Source organism: Trichechus manatus, unplaced genomic scaffold (genome assembly GCF_000243295.1).
Source record: "Trichechus manatus latirostris isolate Lorelei unplaced genomic scaffold, TriManLat1.0 scaffold00193, whole genome shotgun sequence".
Lineage (NCBI taxonomy): Eukaryota > Metazoa > Chordata > Mammalia > Sirenia > Trichechidae > Trichechus > Trichechus manatus.
Window position 1 is genome coordinate 3,019,790 of NW_004444129.1, and position 24,081 is coordinate 3,043,870.

General features: G+C 37.5%; 1 protein-coding gene across 1 annotated transcript in view; it reads right to left on the reverse strand.

Moving 5' to 3' along the window:
* Positions 1-456: 456 nt before the first annotated feature.
* TAF4B (TATA-box binding protein associated factor 4b) overlaps positions 457-24,081 on the reverse strand; it is a 170,959-nt gene continuing 147,334 nt past the window's right edge. Inside the window, exon 15 of the mRNA XM_023741858.1 lies at positions 457-3,357. Coding sequence (XP_023597626.1) covers positions 3,190-3,357 — 168 coding nt within the window. The 3' untranslated portion in view covers positions 457-3,189. The remainder of the gene's footprint in view (positions 3,358-24,081) is intronic.

Sequence of the window (24,081 nt, forward strand, 5' to 3'; positions counted from 1 at the left end):
CCAGTCAGTATCCAAGTATGGTGGTGAAGATTTTAGGTTTCTTACTTGCAATGTTACTTACTCTCAAATGTTTCCTAAAAGAAAAATGTTAAAAAATATTTTCCTGAGAACCAATTTCCAACTAGTGAAACAACTTCAGTGAAAAGGCAAATGCACAAATGCAATACAACTGAAATGCATGTGAAACTACTAATGAAGAGGTTTAAAAAGTCACTGAGGAAAAGATGTTGATAGCAGACGTAAATCACACCCACGTGTTAAAAAAAAGTTGTCAGTTCAGCGAGGCAGATGAAGGTATTTGAAATGACAGAATGCTAAAAACAAAAACTGGCCACCAGGTCATGTTTAAACATGTGACACATTATACTTTTATCTCCGGCAGAATCAGAGTCCTGTCCAGCTCGGTTTCATAAACATTGAGTTGGTTCGCTGTACAATTAGGCAAAGAGATAAAGTTCAACCTAATCAGTATGGAATCTTGGTTCCATATTTTTCTAAAGACTATGCTTTAACATTGCTTGTATTCTTTGCTGTATCCGTGACGTAACTAGTATAGTCTTAATTTTACATAAAGTTCTGCCAAAAGTCTAATGAAACAAAATTTACCTCAAATGCAGATTTTAAGCATTGGCTTTAAAACAATGTTAAATTTTTTCTTTTTTTTTAAGAGGGGGAGGAGGAGAGTCGAAGATGTTGAGGAGGAGACAATTTAATAGGTCAGTCAGTCATACTAAAAGTAAATGGATGAAATGGGTGAATTTTATGATATGCGAAATATGTCAACGAAGTTGTTTTTAAAAAAGTAAATAGATGGAGAATTCCTGATACTTGCTCCTTTTTTCAGTTCATCACCCAAGATAAATATTGAAGGCAAAGGGTCACAAACGCCAATGCTAAAAGGTATCACACAAGAGAAGATAAACTTATGTCCCCATATCTAAAGTGGACAGCCACTGGTTGGCCCCAGTGGATTGTTGCCATACAACAGGTTATATAACCTAATGACTTCAGATCTTCTAATTTTTGAAAAGAAGTGGAAATATAGATTTTGGTGAATTAAACACTGGCAACACTGTGTGAGTAGATTTGTAAAATCAAATCTACCCTAAGGTCACCATTTTGAAAACTGAGAGGAAGAATACCTTGGATATACTGTATTTGTTCTTCTGCACATAAGATGTATTTCATAACAAAAAGTTAACAGTTATGTATTTCATAACTTTTGAAAAAGAACACCTCAGTAAGAAAACCATAAGAGGCCAAAAACTTTTATAATGAATATACTTAGCTTTCGTAGAGAGTCAAATAGCATGCAAACTTAGAACTATTTCCAAGAAAGTGATACAGCAGACTCGGATCTAAAGTGAGGTTCTAGAACCCAAATGACAACACTCCAAAGTAACGACTGGAGCCAAGAAAGACCCACTGCCCAGCAGATATGAGCACTTCAGGAGCTAAAGACACTGGTATTCAAAGGCAGTGACTGAGCAAAGTTATTCTTATAATAAAATAATTATTTTAATGAAGTATTTGAAATAATTTTAGACATCTGATCAATAAGATTATACACAAATATGGGAATATGTTGCATTTTACAAAAAAATAAAGCTAAGCATTTAAATATACAAAACCAACTTTGGGTATATATCTCTTTTCAAAGTACTCTTAACATATACACAATTTATAGCACTTTATGTAATAACTTGCTGAAACAAAAAAATGTGGCTAATTTAAAACTTACTGTAGTATAGAATATGGCCATAACAGTCCCAATGGGAAGAACAGGATGAAGAGTAACATACTTCAGGCTCTTCCCCCTGAATTCTTTTTCTAACAAGCATAGCTTTCCCATTTTTAAAACCTTTTTGGATGATTTATTCATTCGTTACGCATATGATTCTAACTATAGCTATTATTTTTCACCAGGTGCATCCCACACAGGTGAGATTAAAAAAAAAAAAAAAAGGTTTGCAAAACATCAGCTTCCTCTTCATATGAATATGTAACTTGTTTCTCATAGTATATTTATAGCCAAGATCCCCAAAAGTGAAATGCTGACATTACCTTTTAAGTATAGAATCCAAAATGGAATCCTAATGTCAAAAATTTCTAATCATCAATTCAGATTTTTTAAATGCACCAAGATGTTTAAAACTTAGAGTAACTAAAATTTTATGAGAAAAGGAACAATAAAAACTCTAACTTACAAAAATTATCCTTCTTGGGATTTAAAACAATAAAAAATAAAAAATAACTTCTTCCTTTTAAAATACTGTAATTTGAAAATGTTTGATACATTTTCCTTTTTAGTTGGGTTGTGATTTTTTTCCTTCAACAAAACACACACCGGTTGCCCTGGAGTTCCAATTCCACCTCTGCCCCTCCCAGGCATATGCAGCACATTTTCTGTGTTACGATTCCATTTTCATTTCCCCTTACCAGTTTGAACTCAGTGCCCCACCATTCCTTCCAATACTTTCCACCTTTTCCATTTTTCATTGAGGTATTTCAGCAGCTTCACTTTTAAGGCTTCCCTGACAAGGATGTCCTCTCACTTGGTATCAGGAGCAGCACACGGTGATATGAACCAGAGAACAGCAACCTCAGGCACAAACGATCTCCATCTGTCTTGGTTTTGACAACACCGGGACTCAGCCAGCCAAAGTCATCCTGGGCCCTGCTCTGTTGCTTGCTACCTTCAACTACAGAAGCGGCTGTCATAATTAGCTGAACAACTTCTGATTCCAACCCAGACAACCTAACCCAGAGACAGGGTCAGTATAGGATTAAATGCATTTTTCTTTGTAAGTAGTGATTCTTCCTTTCTCCTTCCTTCCAATGCAAGTTATATTAGGCTGTTATCAGGGAAAGATACCTCACCTGTTACAAACAGCTTGTCAAATAAAGCAGGTAGTAACAGACACAGCCTTAACTTGCTGTAATTAAATGCAGATGCCTACTTCTGTATAAACTGTATCTCATAACCAATTTTCACAAGACAAAGCTGAATTCTGGTCATTAAGAATCCCATGGGATGTATACATAAGATTTAATAAAAGTTTATAACTGTAAACAATGGCCTTCCGTATGGGTGATTATTTTCCAGAAACTGACATTTCAGGACAGTGCAACAGTGCTCCTATCTTCTTTGGCAGTAAACAGCAAGGATCTGCATGGAGAGTGGAGTGGTCACTTCAGAAGGGCCAGGTACAGAGCTCGAGAATACTTCATCTCCCTTTCCTGTTCCATACAGAATATCAAGTCCCTGAGGCAGACTCTCGTGATTCTTGGACGAAGCAACTGTTTGGTGGCTGTCAAGCTGGGTGTTCCAGAAGCAAGAAGGTTATCTTTTAAGCCCTAAACAAAATAAAGGGAGAAACAGTTTAAAATAAGGTATCTTTTACAAAGCAAATACCTCTGGTACTGGGTTAGGTGCTGGAGATGACAGAATGATGAAGACTCAACCCTGTCCTCTAGCAGCCCAGTCTCTTAGGGGAGGCAAACTGCCACCACACTGAGTGCATGACCTCACTCATTCATTCTCTCACCTGGGCCACGGCAACAGCCTCTTCACTGATTTCTCCACTTCCGAGCTCTACTTCATGCCAATCTTTCCTACACATTGCGGACCAGACTTTCCTTCTTTAAAATCTTATACAAAACGTTTGGGAGTGGCAGATATGTTCCTTATTTTGGTTGTGGTGATGATTTCATGGACACATACGTATGTAAAAACCTATCAAATTGTACACTTTAAATGTGTGCAGTCTTTTGTACGTCAATTATAAAAATAAACGCCTTGCAAGGTTCCTATCCCACCGCACCATGGTTCAAAAATCTTTATGGTTCCCCACTGTCCGCAGTAGCTACTTAAGAATTGTTATGGGTTGAAATCTATGTTAAGCACTTTTCACGTATTATCCCTTTTTTCATACAACATTGCAGCAAGTTATGCAGGTGCTATCTCCATTTAACAGTTGAGGAAACTGGGCTCAGACAGATTAAGCAATCTGTTTAAGGTCACACTGGAACTCAACTTCTAGTGTGATTTAAAGCGAGTGCTCTTAATCACTGTGCTATACTATCACTAAATCAGGTAGAAATTCACCACCCTGGCTTTACTCCAGCCTTAGTTTGCATTACTCCTTTACAAAGCATCTTAACTCCAGCCACACTGTTTCTCTGCCAACAGGCAGAAATCAGCAAAGAGGCCATTCTAGGCTAACCCACTCATCCTTTAAGACACATTTCAAATGCTACCTGCCCAGCCACCCATGGAATTCTCACTATGGCAATCACCTAACATTGTATTATAGTAATCCATATATGCCCCACTCCCCTGCCACTGCCACATACTCACTAGACCATAAGCTTTCTGAGAACAGGGAATATCATTTCTATCCCCTCTAGGGCTTAGCACAGTACACAGTACAACACAGATTATTGGTAATACTTGTTGAACTGAATGTATTGGTTCAAAACAGAACCACCAATATGAGTTCTAAATGACATTCAAAAATGAAAGAAACCCAATACTCCTCTATTAAGACAGTTTCTAAATATTAATGTCTATAAACTACTGTTTAAAATATAAAATTCAAAGAAGGATAATTTTGTAAAAATGAAATATTTTATTCTCTGATTCATTTTTGCCATATTTTGTTTCAAAAACATCTCATTAGGATAGGTAGATCTCCTTTCTCCATCCAAAAACTTAACATAAAGATACTCACCTAACATAGGAAGCAAATCTTCTGGTTCTATTCCTACTCTTTCACAACTATCAAATTTTAACTTTTCTCTTTACCTTTTTGAGCTTTTGGTTTTGTTTTGATGGAGGGAAAGGGCAATCTTTAAGGTCTCCAAAACATCATCCTCAAACACAGTCAACTGAATTCTATGCATGTTCACAGAATGACTGAGGGAACTTTATCTGATGATCAAATAAAATGTCCTTAAAAGCTACTATCCAGTTTTTGAGGGATATGATACCATAAACATATTTCTATACTCAGACTAGGTTAAGCTTGTTCACAAGTATCTGTGGAACACATTTTGAAAATTTCACAATTTAGAAGAGGGAGGGAAAAAAAAAAAAGATTATTCATGGCTGCACAGATGCCTGGCTACTTATCCTGGATCCTATCTACAGTGTACAGCCAGTCTCTCATCACTTCTGCAGGGTTCCTGGTAATAAATGCAATTTGTATAAATACACGTGTTCAACCTCTGTAACTTTAGCTAAGCATGGCGGTCGGCACTACCATATCACTCTTCCCTGCTAGCATCACCACTCAGAGGTGTGTAACTTATGTAATCTTAGCTACTGTAAATGATTACCATCAAAATATGTCCGTAAGATTTTTGCAGAATGGGCCCACTAACTCAGCTCTGGAAAACTGTGTAAAAAATAGCACGAAGAAAGTTAGTATAACTTGTCATTGGCAGTGAATGGCAATTTTGTTCTACACAGGAGTTATATGTCTAGAACTATATACTTCATTGAGCTAGAGGCACTTTCCATAGCCACAAATTAGATATATTATGCAAAACTGAATCTCTGTATGTTTATAAATGCTTCCAACCAAAAGTTTGCCTAAAATCAATGTTAAGTCTTCTATGACTTTTTAAATTAAATGGCTAGATGGATACATTATGTCTCCACAATGCCACTTCTATTTAAGTATCCAGAAATATGACATATGTTCATCAAAAGACATTTACAAGAATGTTATAGCACTGCCATTCATAACAGCCCTAACTGGAAACAATCCAAATGCTCATCAAGGTAGAATAAACGGTAGTGTATTCATACACTGGAATACTATACAGCATGTTAAACGAAAGGGCCCAGACACAAAGGAGTACATATTGTATGATTCCATTCTTCTAACGTTCAAAAATGGGCACAGCTGGGGAAGTCAAGACAGTGATTTCCTTTCGGGGAGAGGAGTGGTGACTAGAAGGAGATAGGAGAGGTTTTCTGAGGTTCTGGTGATGTTCTCTCTCTTGATCTGAGTACTGTCTACGTGGGTGTGTTCATGCTGTGAAGCATCAGTGAGCTTATGATTTGTGTACTTTTCTGCATCAAGGTTATACTTCAATAAAAAATTAAATTGCTCCAAAAATTCTTGCCTGGGTAGGAAATTAGAAGAAGGGGAGGAAGTGGGGAAAAAAGAGGAAAGAAATTAAGTCAAAATTGTTAAACAGAAAAAGTAAAGAGAGCTAATTATCTGGGTAAGGGACAAAGGGGTCACAGTTCATGTCTGTCATGTGACCAGCCTGAAGGATCCAGGGGAAAGAGCTGTATTACAGCTGCCAGCACAGGGTTGAAAAGGAGGTCATTCCAACAGGATGCTGCAGAAGGCCCGAGGCAATGTTATAAATGAAACAAACCCCAAAGGACATTAAGTAACCCAACAGAAATGTCTTTCATAATTCACAACTTTACAAAGGTGATAGCATTCTCTTCCCCAAATAGTGACTGACTTAGGAAGTCAATTTTTCTTGAACCTGGATATAAACATATAGCATTTTTATTCCCATGCTTATAATTCAGGAAAGCCCACAATTCTTGACTAGCCTATTTCACAATGACCTGACCAGAATAATCAGCTACCTCTGTTATCCATGGTAAAGAGGAGGTAGAGTATATGGGTAACAGATAGCTGTATGAACTCAAATCTGCCTTTCTCCATAAGTTTTAATTTTCTTCCATCCCACCAAGTGCTTTCCCTGAAGCTGATAAACCGATTTCTGGTTCCACCTCACTGTCAATGCCAAAGAGCTCTAATGTAGTCAAGAGCCCAGAATTTGTAGTAAGGGGGAAGAAAAGGAGGCTCCAGTGACAAAGTACTGTTTATTTCTGAAATAGAGGATTTTCCCAATGGACTTTCTACATGAGGCTATCCCTTAATCTCGATTCTTCACCTGGATAAAAAGATGGTAAAAGAAAATGGAAGATAAAATTCAATGAAGATTAAAGAAATAACTTACCAAGTACACAAAGATCTTCTAGGAAACCTAATCAAACCTAATGTTAACATACTTGAAAACAGCAAGATCAATTAAGTTAGCCCACATTAATTTTTTAAATTTTATCACTAAATGAAGTTTCATATTTTTATAATAAAACTTCTGAGGAATGCTTCCACTTCAATAAGAAAAAGTGAATATCATCAGTTACCAATTTCAGACAATGATGCCATTTTAGGAATGATACTAAGAGTAACTAAAAATAACCACCCTTCCAAATGTTTATCCTTTCAACAAAGTGAGTATTGAGAAGTAAAACCTTTAAAAGCTTCTCTACGTATTTTCCATATTTATTAGATTACTGCTATACTAAGTCAGAAGCAGAAACATCATCTTTATGAACCCAGTGGCTTCATGAATTCTGTTGAAGTTCTCAACAACTTCATACAGGCTTTTGTTTCCAAAAGCCACCATTCAATGTGACATAGCTTCATGCTAGTCCATGTTCTGATTCAATTCAAAAGCTATCTGGGCTACCAGGCACCTACTATGGGGGAGAAACCGGAGATTTGAACAATGGTTGTCTCCTCCATAAGCAACCTCAGGCAAACGATTTAAAGTCTCTGTGCCTCAGTTTCCTAATCTGCAAAAGGGGAATAGTAATCATCTCATAGGGTTGGTTTGAGAATTAAATGAAAACAGTGCACTTTATAGACAGGTGATACATAGTATGCACTCTATAAATGTTGACGCTTTTTATCATAATTAATTAGTCAGTTGGGAGGCACTGAAGGTTTTTAAACAGGAAACAGTAGAATCCTAGTTTGAAGTCTTTCCTCCCATTCCCTGGTTAGAACTAGTTAAACCTCACTGCCCATGCCCTTTTCTTTCACGTTCTTACTAAACGACTGGCTAACTAACTTACAGAAATAATCTGTGCTGCCACATTATCTTGTCCCTCCCAGTGAAATTTCTGAGTTTAATGGAGCCTTGAATGCCTAAAGTTAAAAAGAAGACTAATGGATATTTCAGACAGGAAGATTTTCTTGGGACCCTCAAATCAAACAGTGGAGGAGCTTGCTGCTTTCAGAATCAACGAAGCTCATATATACTATCACTAAAAACTAAAGTAAACCTTATCCCCTGAATCATAAGACTATGAAAATACAAAAGTGGCCCTGAATCTTAGTAGTTAACCAAGCACGAAAACTGGGACATTTTAAATGAAGAGAAGAACTGAGAAGCAAAGATTCACTACATTTATCAGACTATCCACCTGATTTTCACTAAGTCCTAACCCTGTGCTACCATGGCAGCTCTTAAGGGATGATCAAGTCTTTTCAACTTTAAGGAGAAAACAAGACTAGATGTGGAGAACAGGGGGTGAAATGAAGATCTGGCTCCAGAACAAAAATCAAACGCCTTCAAAGTCTTGGAAGGAAGGATAAATAAAAGTGCACTGGATGCCTGACCCAGTATAACAAGAACTCTGAAAATCCATATTCAAAAGACATGAGCTTCTAGGCCTTAAGGGGAACACAAAGCAGAAAACACTGAGCTTCAAGACTGAGTGCCCTCTGCTGGTCAACAAGCAGAACTTTTGAAGCAACAGATCTCTCGCCTTTATTGTATCCCTTTGAGTTATTTCAGGAAACTGACAGCCCTGCATGTAACTTCTGCCCTAGAATTTTGACTCTCCTAAGTATCTGTTTCAACAGTCTTTTCCAGAAGTCATATGCATAAGCAGACTTATGTGACTTTAAAATTATGGATTTTGAATTCTAATTCTAGTTCTGTAATTATAAAGACAAGCTTGTGTTTAGTTCCTGGGTGACAAAGAGATTATACCATTTACTTCATGACTGATTATTATAAGATACTTTGGAAAAAACGCTGAATAATGACCTGAAAATCAAAACTAAAATAAAAATGCACAATGGAAAGAAAAAACTCTTTGAGGAAGAGGACACAGACAAGCAGGTTATCTGATCATTTCTTGTATCGTATGTCCTTTTGTCAAAAAAAACAAAACAAAGTTTCTGGGAGTATTTAACAAATAAAACAGGCTTTATAAACTTGGAGCCCTGGTGGTGCAGTGGTTAAGAGCCAGGCTGCTAAACAAGAGGTCGGCAGTTCAAATCCACCAGCTGCTCTTTGGAAACCCTCTGAGGCAGTTCTACTCTGTCCTGTAGGGTCGTTAAGAGTCGGAATCAGTTTGACAGCACACAACAACAACAACATACTACCCTGGTTTTAAAAAAATAAATTACCTCCCAGATGTTACCACGTTTTGCTACAGCTTTGACAAGAAAATTAATCTTTCCATCACTGCATGGTCCCTAAATTCCCTCCTCTTCAGAGTTCCAGCAGATCTTAAGGGTTGTGCAGGAAGGAAAGAACCAAAACGAAGAAGACTGGCCACTGTCACACAGACACATGTATGTGTTAACATATTTAAAGTTACTATTGTAAACCCCATTGTGCTAATAATCAACTTTACTATTTCTCTCTGAAAAATACAGAGAAAAAAATATTTTGACTATGCTACAGGTTGACATCCCTGTAAAGTATTACTTTAAACATCTATGAAAGGAGGAAAGGCAAGAAAAAGAGAATGTATTTTACATAAAATTTTCTATAGGACAGTACACTATGGATATGCAATATCACAGCCACAGATTAACATTCTATTGAGAATTTCTAATTCTCATTAGAAAATACCAGTCACCGTGTATCCCCAAATACACAAATAAAGATATATATGGCAATCATATACTCACCTGTCCTTGCCTGTTATATGCTAATAACCATCATCTACATTTTTAGCTTCCATAAAACCAAAAAAACCAAACCCACTGCTGAGATTCAATTCCTACCCATAACGACCCATTAGGACAGAGTAGAACTGCCCCATAGGGTTTCCAAGAAGCAGCTGGTGGATTCAAACTGCTGACCTTTGTGGTTAGCAGCTGTAGCTCTTAACCACTGGACCACTAGGGCTCTGACAGAACTCCTAAATTCCAGACCCCAATGTTCAATTTCCTACTGAAGTCACCAACTGAAAGTACTTTACTGTTGCTGTTGTCACGTGCCATCAAGGTGATTCTGACTCATAGCGACCCCATGTGACAGAGTAGAACTGTTCCACAGTGTTTTCTTGGCTGTAATCTTTATGGAAGCAGATTGCCAGGGCCTTCTCTCACATAGCCACTGGGTGGGTTTGAACCACCAACTTTTCAGTTAGCAGCTGAGGACTTAACTGTTGCACCACCAGGGCTCCTTAAATGTACTATAAAAAACAAACCAAACCCATTGCCGTTGAGTCACTTCCGACTTATAGCAACCCTACAGGACAGGGTAGAACTGCCCCAAAGGGTTTCCAAGGCTGTAAATCTTTACGAAAGCAGACTGCCACATCTTTCTCCCGAGGAACGGATGGTGGGTTCAAACTATCAACTTTCTGGTTAGCAGCCAAGTGCTTAAGCACTGTGCCACCAGGGCTCCAAGTATCCCAGATCCAAAATGCTTAAAATTATTGCTCCACCAAAATAAAAAATGACAGAAGGGATATTACAACTGATCCAATAGAAACAGAATTATGACAGAATATTATGAACAACTGTATGGAAATAAACTGGATAACCTAGATGAAATGGACAAATTCTTAGAAGCACACAACCTGCCCAAACTGACTCAAGAGGAAATAGAAAAATCTCAACAAATCCATAACAAGTGAAGAGATCGGATCAGTGATCAAAAACCTCCCAACAAAAAAAGTCCTGGACCAGATGGCTTCACTTGGGAATTCTACCAAACATTTACAGAAGAATGGACACTGACACAGTTTAAACTCTTCCTAAATAAACGGAATGAAGGAATACTCCCTAATTCATTCTATGAAGCAAACACAGTCCTGATACCCAAACCAGACAAAGACATCACAAAAAAGTAAAAGTACAGGCCAATATCTCTGATGAATATAGATGCAAAAATTCTCCAAATCCTGGCAAACAGAATCCAGCAGCATATTATAAGAGTCATACACTATGACCAAGTGGGATTTACTCCGGAATGCAGGGATGGTTCAACATTAGAAAATCAATCAACATAATACACCACATCAATAAAACAAAGGAAAAGAACCACATGATCATCTCTATGGATGCAGAAAAAGCATTTGAAAAAATCCAACACGCTTTATTGATGAAAACACTAAAGAAGATTGGAATAGATGGGAAATTCCTCAACATGAGTCAGGGCATATAAGAAATGCCAACAGCCAATATTATACTTCATGGAGAGAGACTGAGAGCTTTCCCCTTGAAACTGGGAACAAGACAAGGGTGCCTGCTCTTACCACTTCTATTCAATATCATATTAGAAGTCCCAGCAAGAGTAATAAGAAATAAAAGGTATCCAGATTAGAAATGATGAAGTAAAATTATTGCAATTCGTGGATGATAAAATCCAATATACAGAAAATTCCAAAGAGTCTACTATAAAACTTCTAGAGCTAATAGAAGAATTTAGCAAAGCTGCAGGGTACACAAGGACAACAAACAAGATCAGTTGGTTTTCTATACACCAGCAATGAGAAAGGGAAATTAGGGAAACAATTCCACTTACAATAGCATTTAAGAGAATCAAATATCTAGGAATAAATCTAACCAGAGACGTGAAAGACATATATAATGAAAACTATACAGATTCAATGCAACCCCTATCAAAATTTCAACAACCTTCTTCACAGACATAGAAAAACCAATCCTCATATAAATCTGGGAGGAAAATAGAAAGGTAAATTCCTGTGATGGCTTATTCCTAAGCATTACCCAGCCCTTTAACAACTTATCTCATCTACTCACCCCCACCAAGCTGCCACCAGACGACATTTGTTCAAGCATTTTGATAATACTTATAATCTCTTGAGTTGTATAAATGTAATAAAAGACGTGAAGGACTTCTACACTAAAAACTAAAGCACTACGTGGAACAATTAAAGATGACAGAAGTAAATGGAGAGACATCTGAGGCTCATGGATTGGAAACCTCAATATTATTAAGATGTCAATTCTCTGCAAATTGGTGTACAGATTCAATACCATCTTAAGTTATTCTGGTGGTGCTATAACAGAAATACCAAAAGTGGTGGCTTTAACAAACAGAAATTTATTCTTTCACAGTTTACAAGGCTAGAAGTCCAAATTCAGGGTGCCAACTCCAGGGGAAGGCTTTCTCTGTCAGCTCTGGGGTCCTTGTTATCATTCTAGCCTTGGCCTATGAGGTTCTCAGCGCAGGGAACCGAGGTCCAAAGGATGCACTCTGCTCCTAGCTCTTCTTGCTTGGTGGTAATGAGGTCCCTATCTCTCTGCCTGCTTCTCTCTCCTTTTATCTCTTGTAGGATAAAACGTGATGCAAGCCACATCCCAGGAAAACTCCCCTTATATTGGATCAGGGCTGTGACCTGAGTAAGGGTGTTGCATCCCACCCTAATCTTTTTTAACATAACCTAATCTTGCCTCGTTAACCACAGGCAGAGATCAGGATTTATAACACACAGAAAAATTACATCAAATCACAAAATGCAGTACAACCACAGAACACTGGGAATCATGGCCTAGCCAAGTTGACACACATTTTTGGGGGACACTACTCAATCCATGATGAATGACATCTTAATAAAAAATATCTAGTCACTTTTTTAGGAATGACAAACTGATCTTAGAATAGCCAAAAACAACCTTAATGAAAACAAAGCTGGAGGACTTACGCTTTCTGATTTCAGCACTATTACAGTGATCAAGAGATTGCGGTATTGGCTTAAATATAGAAAAATACCTCAACAGAACGTGTGTATATCTCCCCATATAGCTTTCAACATAAGCTATAAGCTAATTCAATGAGAAAAGGAAAGTAATACATGGGGTGGGGTAATAGGATATCCATATGATAAAAAATAAACCTCAACATCTACTTCACAACATATACAAATATTAAATCAAGATAGATCAAAAAGCTAAAACTATAAAGCTTCTAGAAAAAGGAAAAAATATTCACAACCATGGGGCAGACAAAGATTTTAGAATACAGAAAGCACTAATGATAAAAGAAATGATAAATTGGACTTCATCAAAATTAAAACCTGCTCATCTTCAAAAAGACAACATTATGAAAATAAAGGTACATTACTAAAGGAAGTATGAAATGGTAAAAAAATTTCAAAAAGAGTTTAGCAGTCCCTTATAAAGTGAAACATACACCTACATCCTAGGATCCAACAGCTGCACTTCTATATATTTATAGAGAAATAAAAGCATATGTCCACAAAATGACTTATACGAAGATGTTCATAAAACCTTTATCCATAACAGCCAAAAAGTGGAAACACCTCAAGTGTCCAACAGCAAGTAAATGGATAAGCAAATTATGGTGTATTCATACTACTCAGCACTAAAAAGGAATGTGCTATTGATACATGCAATGTGAATAAATCTCAAAACATTATGTTGAGTGGAAGAATTCAGAAACAAAAGAGCAATCATAGAATTCCCAATTATACAAAGTTCTAAAACAGGCAAGACTAAGCTATGCTAATAGAAATTAGATCCGTAATTGCAGAGAGAGTGGAGGTGGTATTGATGGAAAAGGCCATGATGGAACTTTCTGGGGTCACAGAAATGTTTTGTATCTTGACTATATCTTCATGATAAAAACACTAAACACTAAACTAGAGTGTTTACAGTTAAAACCAGAGCATTTTACTGCATATAAATTATACCTCAATCTAAAACTCATATGCAAAATTAATTTGAATTTTAAGCTTAAAATTGAGATTTCGAAGTCACTGTTGTGTGAACACCTTCCTCTAGATTCTCCCTAAAGGGACACGGTTACTCTTCTCTACTGTCTTATGTAATTGAATATGAAAGTCTGAGAAGCACTGTGATGTTAAAATTCTATATCCACTACTAGGTAGATGCACCAAAGATTAAGGCAGCTACACAGAATGTAGACAAAAAAATATTTACTCCAATACTTATATGGAAAATTCATCATAAATTAAAGAGTTTTGTAGAAGACCCTAGAATACAGTCAACTCAAGAGACGATGAGTATTATCAAAATGCTTGAGAAATTTATATATCAGTATTTCCCCATGGGGGTGGTATTAGAAATCTGGGTAAGGTTCACTTGGTGGATCTGCCCCTTCACACTGCGTGGTGTTTAGCATTACTGGCCCCCAGGCACCAAATGCTAGTAGTAGCCCCCTCCTCCCCCAGTCATTTGTGACAAAGCAACAACACTCCACACATTTCCAAACACACAAAGGAGCAGGTACTGGCCTCAGCTGAGAATCACTGGTCTGAAAGCTAATGGCCAAAAGCATACATAAGCAGTAGGAAAAATTATCTAATTAATAACTTAATCTACCCTAAACCATTTTATTTCCAAGCCTAATAATTTAACTAATGATTACCTTTAATCTCCAGCAAGGGAAAAAAATGTACTTCCTTCTATTTGCTATATATACGACTGACTTGGGAGAATGAAGAATAACTGATTTTACTGAAATTCCTCATTAAAGAAACCAAATACAGCCACTAAAAGCGGTCAAAAGCAATGGACTATAACATACAAGATATGACGTTAGAAATCAAACTACTGTGTGGTGTGATAAATCCAGCAGATGACCTGTCCTGGTCGACTCCATGAATGACCCAAAGTGTCCTTTGTGGCACAGTAGCAAACAATTAAAATCTCCTTGGATAACACATTCTAAACTAAATCAAGCAGATATTATACAATCAGCTTTAATATTTGAACACGCTTTTCATGTTGCAATCAAAACCCAAGAATTTAGTGGCAAGAAAGGTTCTTTAAGCATCTAGCACTTCACTCATATATGCCCAGGACATTGAGGACAGGATGAAAGAATGAAAAAGGATACAAAGCCACATAACACCTGATACTAAGAAGCTAAAGATTAATCAAATTGGCACACGGTACTACAAAAGACAAAGAAACTGAATAGTAATCAAAAAGCTTCTCACAAAGAAAAGCCCAGAACTAGATGGCTTCACTACTGAATTCTACCAAACGTTTAAAGAAGAATTAACATCAATTCTTCATAAACTCTTCCAAACAATACAAAAGGAGGGAACACTTCTGTCTTAGTTATCTAGTGCTGCTATAGCAGAAATACCACAGCAGATGGCTTTAACAAAGAGAAATTTATTCCCTCACAATTTAGGAGGCTAGGAGTCCAAATTCAGGGTGCCAGCTCTAGGAGAAGGCTTTCTCTCAGTTCTGGGCGAAGATCCTTGTCATCAATCTTTCCCTGGTCTAGGAGCTTCTACACCACAGGAACCTTGGGTCCAAAGAATGCGCTCTGCTCCCGACACTGCTTTCTTTGTATGAGGTTCCTGTCTTTCTGCTCACCTCTCTCTTTCATATCTCAAAAGAGATTGACTCAAGACGAAACTAATCTTGTAGATTGAGTCCTGCCTCATTAACATAATTGCCTCTAACTCTACCTCATTAACATCACAGAGGCAGGATTTACAACACAAAGGAAAATCACCTCGGATGACAAAATGGTGACAATTACACCATACTTGGAATCACGGCCCAACCAAGTTGACACACATTTTTGGGGGAAACAATTCAATCCATAAAAACTTCCTAATTCACTTATAAGGCCAGTATTACCCTGATACTAAAAGTAGACAAAAACACCACAAGAAAACTACAGATCAAATCCTTTATGAATATAGATGCAAACATCTCAACAAAATATTAGCAAACTAAAGCCAACAGGACATAAAGAGGATTATATACCAACAACCAAGTGGGATTTATCCCAGGAATGCAAGGTTGATTCAACATATGAAAATCAATCCATGTAATACACCTTATTAATAGAAAAAAGAGAGAGAGAGAGAAAAAAAAAAAGGATTATCTCAATAAAGGCAGAAAAAACTTTTGATAAAAGTCAATACCTTTTCATGATAAAAACACACCAGGGAACCTTATAAAGAGCATCTATGAAAGACCCAGAGCTAACATCACACTTAAAAGTGAAAGAGCTAACATATTTAAAAGTGAAAGACTGAAGGGCTTCCCCCTAAGATCAGGAAAAAGAAAAGGATGTCTGCCATTCAACTTGTACTGGAGGTCCTAGCCAGGGCAATAAGACAAGAAAATGAAATAAAACGGCATCCAGATTGGAAAGGAAGAAGTAAAACTCTCTCTTATGTGCAGCTGATATGATCTTGTATATAGAAAATCCTAAGGAATACACACACACACACACACACACACACACACACGCACATACAAACCATTAGAGCTAGTAAACAAGTTCAGTAAGGTTACAGGATACAAAATAAATATACAAAAATCAATTTTATTTCTATATACTAGTGATGAGCAATCAAAAAATGAAAAGACACCAATTCCATTTACATTCCCATCAAGAAGAAGAAAATACTTAGGAATAAACTTAAAAAAAGAAGACTAAGACTTGTACACTGAAAACTACAAAACATTGTTGAAAGAAAAGACCAGGCAGAAACATATCGTATGTTCACAATTGGAATACTTAATACTGTTAAGGTAGCTGTATTGGGTTGAACGGTCTCCCCCCCAAATTCATGACCTCTCTAGAACCTCAGAATGTGAACTTATTTGGAAATAGCTTTGCTGCAGATGTAGTTAGTTAAGATAAGGTCATTCTGAAGCAGCATAATCCAATATGACCGGTGTCCTTTTAAGAAGAAGAGAAGGGACGCGGACTCCAGAGGGAGAATGCCATGCAACAATCGAAGCAGAGATTGAAGTGATGCATTCTACAAGCCAAGGAACTCCTGGGGCTACCAGAAGCTAGAAAAAAGCAAGGAAGAATCCTTTGAAGGGAGGATAGCCCTGCCAATACCTTGACTTCAGACTTCTAGCCTCCAGACCTATGAGAGAATAAACTTCTATTTTTCAAGCCACCCCAGTTTGTGGTACTTTGTTACATTAGTCCTAGGAAACTAATATAATGGCAATACTACCCAAATTGATCTACATATTCAATGCAACTCCTATCAAAATCCCAGGAGCCTTTTTGTAAAAACTGACAAGCTCATTGTAGAATATATATAAAAATGCAAGGGGCCCAGAATATCCAAAACAATCTTGAAAAAGAACAAAGTAGGAGGACTTGCACTTCCCAATTTCAAGATTTACTATAGAGTATAAGACAGTATGGTAGTGGCATAAGAATAGGAATACAGATTGACAGAATAGAACTGAGAGTCCAAAAATAAACCCATATACCTATGGTCAAATGATTTTTTGACAAGTGTGTCAAGACCATTCAGTGGGGTAAAGAATAGTTTTTTCAACAAATGAGCTGGGATAACTGGATTCCATATGCAAAATAATTAAGTTGCACCCTTATCTTGCAATATATAAAAAATTATCTCAAAATAGATCAAAGATCTAAATGTAAGAGCTAAAACTATAAATCTCTTAAAAGAAAACATACGTGTAAATTTTGTGACCTTGGAGTAGGCATCAGTTACTTAGATATGATCCCTAATGTACAAGCAACCAAAGAAAACAATAGATAAACTGAATTCCATTTCTACAAATTAGATATACAAATGGCCAATAAATACATGAAAATATGCTCAACATCATTAGTCATTAGAGAAATGCAAAACAAGACCATATGAGATACTACTTCATACCCACTAGGATGGCCATAATAAAGGAAAAAAGAACAATAACATGAACTGGCAAGGATGTGGAGAAATTGGAAACCCTTATACATTGCCAGTGAGAATATAAAATGGTATAGCCACTATGGGAAGCACTTTGGAAATTCCTCAAAAAGTCAAAAACAGACTTACCATACAACCCAGCAATTCCACTCCTAGGAAAAGAACTGAAAATATTTGTTCACAAAAACTTGTACATGAATGTTCACAGCAGAATTATTTATGCATTACATACCAAAAACTGGAGCCCTGGTGGCAAAGTGGTTAAGATCTACGGCTGCTAACCAAAAGGTCAGCAGTTCAAATCCACCCGCCACTCCCTGGAAACCCTATGGGGCAGTTCTGCTCTGTACTATAGGGTCACTATGAGTCAGAATCAACTCAAGATGGCAACGGGTTTGCTTTTCGTTTTTACTAAAAATTAGAAATAATCCAAAATGTCCATCAACTGATAGATGAATACACAAAATGTAGTGTACATCCGTACAATGGTATATCATTCAGCCATAAAAAGAAATAAAGTACTGATACATGCTACAACATGGATGAACCTTTAAAACGTGCTAAGTGAAAGAAGCCAGAAACAAAAAGTTACACACTGTACGCTCAGAATGGCAAATTCATAAAGATAGAAAGCAGATTAACAGTTGCCAGGGGCCAGGAGGAGTGACTGCTAATGGGTATGGGGTTTCTTTTTGAGGTGATGAAAATGTTCTGGAATTAAATAGTGGTGATAGTTGTATAGCATTGTGAATATACCAAAAATTAATGAATTGTATACTTTAAAATGGTGAATTATACGGTATGCGAATTAAATTTCAACAACGAAAAATATTGGCACATTCTGATAAATCAAAACAAACAAATAAGCTAAACACTGCAAAATTAACCTATGTCTACATTTTTCAATATTCTATGAGATGCTTGGGAAAAATGTAGAAATAGGAACTCAACAATGGTACTCTAAGTACCACCAGAAGGTACCATTGCAAGTATACCTAAGGCAGTTATTCATTTTTTTTCATGTAAACCTGGGTTTTCAACAATAACATTAACTCAGAAGCTGAACATCTAATCTGGGCAAATTTCACAGAAAAATTAACTGTCATTTAAACTATTGAAAGGTATGCTTGGTAATGGGGTTACCAATTACTTTTCCCACAAACATAAGTTTGTTGTTAATTAGCATTCATCTATCACTTTGAAAAACCCTCTAAGACCCACTGATATTATTATAGGTAATGCTACACAACCCAGGTAATTCATACTTTTTATAGTCACTGAAGTATGAACCAAACAGCTGTATAGGAGGCTAAAACAAACAGCTACTGATACAACATTTGGGAATAACTCTAACAGTATAACTGGTCATGTGAAAATAAGAAACCTAAGAAAAGTAAAACTAGTCTAAATTACAGAAGAAACATACATATAGACACAGCCTGAAAACTTAGAGGAATCACCGTAACAAAACTAGATAACCTGAAAAAAAACCTTTCTTGCATAGGCTCATCATTAGTGCTTTGAAGAAAAAAAAATACCACATAAACCTTCAAATATTACATTTAAAACACAACTTGCCCTAGGGGAAACAATGATCAAAATAATAGGGCAGAGGAATGTAACAAGAGAAATACCTGAGGAAAAGACATAGGAATCTTAAAGGTTCTTACAGACAGCTCTACAAAGATAACTCAGTATTCTATATACAGGATGCTAGTTTCCAGTGTAACCACAAGTATCCATGGCCAACTGCTACAAGAACCACCATACTAAGAAAGGTCCTTATCTTTGTCCTGTATCACAGGCTCCAAGCACACCCTTAATCATCACCATTTGCTTTGCAAATGCATGCTTATTTATAAGGCAAAATAGGCCAGATCAGTGTAAACCCAGCACTGCTGTGATAAAGAAAACTAACTTTTTGGACTGTAAGTTCCAAGCAAGTTGAAAACTGTCTCTATTTTTCTTGCCATTATACCTAGCAGAATTGGGTGAGTGAATGAATGAATGAATGAATACAAATGCTATCTCAACAAGTATATTATGACTCCTAATGAGGATGGAAAGGAGATTAACAATTCAAAAGACCAAGAGATTAAAAAAAGGCATTAAGATTTTTAAAAAAAATTTTTTTTCAGTATTGATGAGATGCTACTAAACAGACACCGCCATATACTGCTGGTAGGAATGTAAAGTAGTCCAATTTGGGGAGACAGTAAGTGGTAGTTAATATAAAAACTTTAATTACAAATAGGCTCACACACCATTATATGGAAAACTAAAACATGTCCAACAATGTTGTTGGTGTTGTGTGCTGCTTAGTCAATTCCGACTCCTACTGACCCTGTAGGACAGAGTAGAACCGCCCCATAGGATTTTCTACGCTGTAATTTTTACAGGACCAGATCACCAGGTCTTTTCTCCTGAGGAACTGCTGGTGCATTCAAATTGCCAACCTTTCTGGTTAGCAGCCAAGTGCTTAACCATAACTCCACCAGGGCTCCTTTGTCCACAGAAATGGATAAATTATAGTAGGTCAGTGAAGTGGTATAGAACTGCATTTAAAATCATTGATAAAATGTACACATTACATCATTAAGTGTAAAAGCTGACCATTGCCTTCGAGTTGATTCCAACTTGTAGTGACCCTACAGGACAGAGCAGAACTGTCCCATAGGGTTTCCAAGGCTGTAATCTTTATGGAAGCAGATTGCCACATCTTTCTCTTGCAGAGCGGCTGGTGGATTCAAACCACCAACCTTTTGGTTAGTAGCCAAGTGCTTAACCACTGTGCCACCAGGAGTCCTAAGTGTAAAAGTAGGATACAAAAAATATTAGTACACTATGATTTTTGTAAATATGTGATAGGATAGAGACAGTTTCTCCTTTACTACATTTTTTACAACGAACATATTTATTCTGCTGAAAATAATATTCTTAAATTAAAAATTTCACATTACCGAGGAAGAAGAAGAAAGCTTAGAGAAGTCACCAGTGAAGAATCAGAAGGTATAAGTGAGGGAAAGAGGGACCTGGGAAGAGCTAACAGTGAAGGACCCACTGGAAATAAAATAGTAAGAGAAACAGAACAGACTCCTTCCTCACTAGCGCAATAGAGAGCAGAGCAAGAATCATGGAAAGGGGAGCAATGCTCATTTCAGATCAAACAAGGCATGTGATACCTCTAAAATCCAAATGTGTCTTTTTTTGTGTGTAATGGTAGAGGCTAGATACAGCAAGTTTTCTTTTTATCTTGGAAAGGATATCTCAACATGTTCCAAACCACTAAAACCCTAGAAAGTCCAAGATAGCAGGCCCCTAAATTTTTCTGAAAGTTAATCCTAACCCTCTGGAATGCACACACCATCCTAAAATGTCTAGAGGAGTTGCTACTTCTTGCTCACAAGATCCAATCATCATGACATCAATTTAATGGATCAATGTAATGTCCTGTGAAAAGGAGAGGTGATTCAGATCCTTGCAGACTAGTTTATGATATAAGGCTTCAAAGCTGGTATACCCTTGAGGTGGGTCAGTGAAGGTGTATTGCTGACCCTGACAACTGAAAGTAAACTGATTCTGATGGCCTGTACTAATAAGGCGGGGGGGAGGGGGGCATGACACATGCCTAATCAGTATCTGCATACTAAAAGCCAAAGGATGCAATAATTTGCTTCAGCAACAAAATCATATCTCTGGAACAACAACTGAGATCAAAGTCACCATCTGATTAAACTTATGATAATCTGCTATCATTCTCTAAAATCCATCTGTCTTCTTCACAGGCTGAATAGGTGAGCTGAATGGCAACGCTGTAGGAATCACCACTCCTGCATCTTTCAAGTCCTTGATGGTGACTCTGTAATCCCTCCAGGAAATGGTTTAATGGTTTACCATTCTAGTGGCTTCCACTCAACTTTCCCTCTTCCTCGAGTCAGAGAACCAAAGTGGGAATTCTGCCAGTTGTTGAGTATGTCTATTCAGTTATGCATTCCAGAAATATAGAACTAACCATAGAGTGAGTTCAGGGGCCTACTGGGATTGACCTAAGCAAAAATTCTGTTGACTAATGGAAAACAGTGGTGTTCTGGATCTCCTGGAACTCAGAGTCTGTGTCCAGCAATTTCTAGAAAGTCTAATTATTCCTCTTCCCCAGTGCAAAGTCACCCTGGTAAACGGCTGCAGGTTCTTTTAGAGGAGGCTAGAAGGAGATTCACAGTATAAAATGTTGGCTGTATAGCAGGGCTCTTATTCAAGGGGGCCTGGCTTGCCCTTCATTCAAAGGTCTTTGGGTCTGTGAACTTGTTTTAAATTTGGGAACTGGTTATGGGCCTATGACTCTTTTTTGTAGTGATCCAAGTCATACTTCTGTTCACCAGACCTAGAGCTCTTCCACTTACACAAATCAAGGAAGTCTTAAAAGGTTGCCCACATATTTCAGTTCTAGGGGCTACCAACTAGCCAATGCCAAAGATCTTTGCAGCTCAGACTATTCTGATTACTGCTTTGGCCTTGCTGCTACTTACAATAATCAGTCTGATCTTGTCTTTAGCAATTAAGTGCCACTACTTGCTTCTGGCACCCAGGGATCCATCATCCCCACTGAATTCACAAGGAGCCCAGTTTGAAGGCAGCAGTGTTCCTGTCCTTACTGTCTTTAATAGTGACCAAGGCTCTTAAAGGATGATGGGGGACCACTCGTGAATGTATTTTTCACAGATTGGATGAAAAGAATGTCTTCTGGACCACCGGGGGACATATGTGACGAGGTCTTATATGATAAATCTACTCTAGCATTCCAATCTTCTTAAGCCTTTGGATAACTTCCTCTACAGTACGTGAAGAAAGTTCTAGCATCCCTCTCAACGTCACTTAGTTTATACAACCTTTTGGTCTGGCTTTCAGTCAACCAATCTAGCAAACTGTCAGAGCCACTCCTAGCCCTTTGATCTAACACCTTCAATCTGAAATCTCTGCTTAGTGAGCCCATATCAATAAACTGAGCCTGATCCAACTTTATATTACTTCCACCCTGATGCCACACCCTTCTAATCCATTCCTAGACCACTCCTCCAGGTAACTGCAGGCAAACTCATTCATTTCTTTTAGTGTATATCATATCTCTTCTTGGGTCACACACTTAGAGGACTACTGCAAGGACCTGAGTCTGGTTATAGGCAGAGAAGCAATGAGACATGGTAAGGATAAGTCCCGAAGAAAATGAGTACCTACATCCAAGGCAACTACTTTAAGTGAAGCTATCAGATTGTTCAGGAGACTAACCTCCTTTAGACAGGGGTAGAAAGACTGGCAAAGGAAGCTCAGCAGAATTTAAGAGTTTTGTTCCCAGCTTCACTGGAATCTGTCCATATTCCCCCCACCCCGCCCCAAATTCTAGTTTTCCATTCTTTCCCAATAAATGTCCTAACTTTAACAGAACAGACCTTGCAAGACTAAAGTTGAATTTGCATTGTAATTCAGCCACCTGCAGAATTAGACTTTGATTTTTAGGAGCTCCCAGTTATCTAGTTTCTCTTCTGGTGTTTGCACATTGTTACTTATGGTTTGTATTCTGTTTATGCCATGTATCAGGGCTTCTAGCAAGGATCAGACTTTGAACTGGTCTTCAGAAATCTCTGCCTTCCACTATTTCCAAAAAAGTCCAATTAACTCCTGATTAGGAGGTGATATACCCTTGAGGTGGGTCAGTGAAGGCATACTGCTGACCCTGACAAATGAAAGCAAACTGATTCTGATGGCCTTTACTAAGGGCAAACAGAGGGTTTCAATTCCTTTACATAGATCCTGAGCTCAGAATTTAAAGCCTTGTGTTCACATTTTTCTTCCCTAAGTTCTCTAGCATATTTTGAAAGAACCAATCAATCTCATTATTTTTATTTTCACCAAAATGTTCTGTGGTAGTAAATGCTTGGTCTCCAAAAGCCTTGCCTTCTATGGGTACTTGATCACTGGTGTGTACAGGTAATAATTAAAGTAAATGTTTCTGCCACTGTATGTAATGGACTACCAGTGGCCCCTTTACCACTAGAAACCTGGTCATTAATGCCTTTAAATCTTATTAGACCTGAGAACCAATTCTGGAAAACCCAAAACTAATTCAGGACACTATCTTTAATGTGCTGTTCCTCTGTAGCTAGTTATAGTATAAAATTCTGAATCAGTTGAAGTTTGATCAGAGAACACTGTGAATGATATAGAATATGACATTACAGAGATACAAAAACAAACAAAAAACCAAATTCATTGCCATCAAGTCAACTCCAACTCATAGCAATCTAATACGACAGAGCAGAACTGCCCCATAGGGTTTCCAAGGC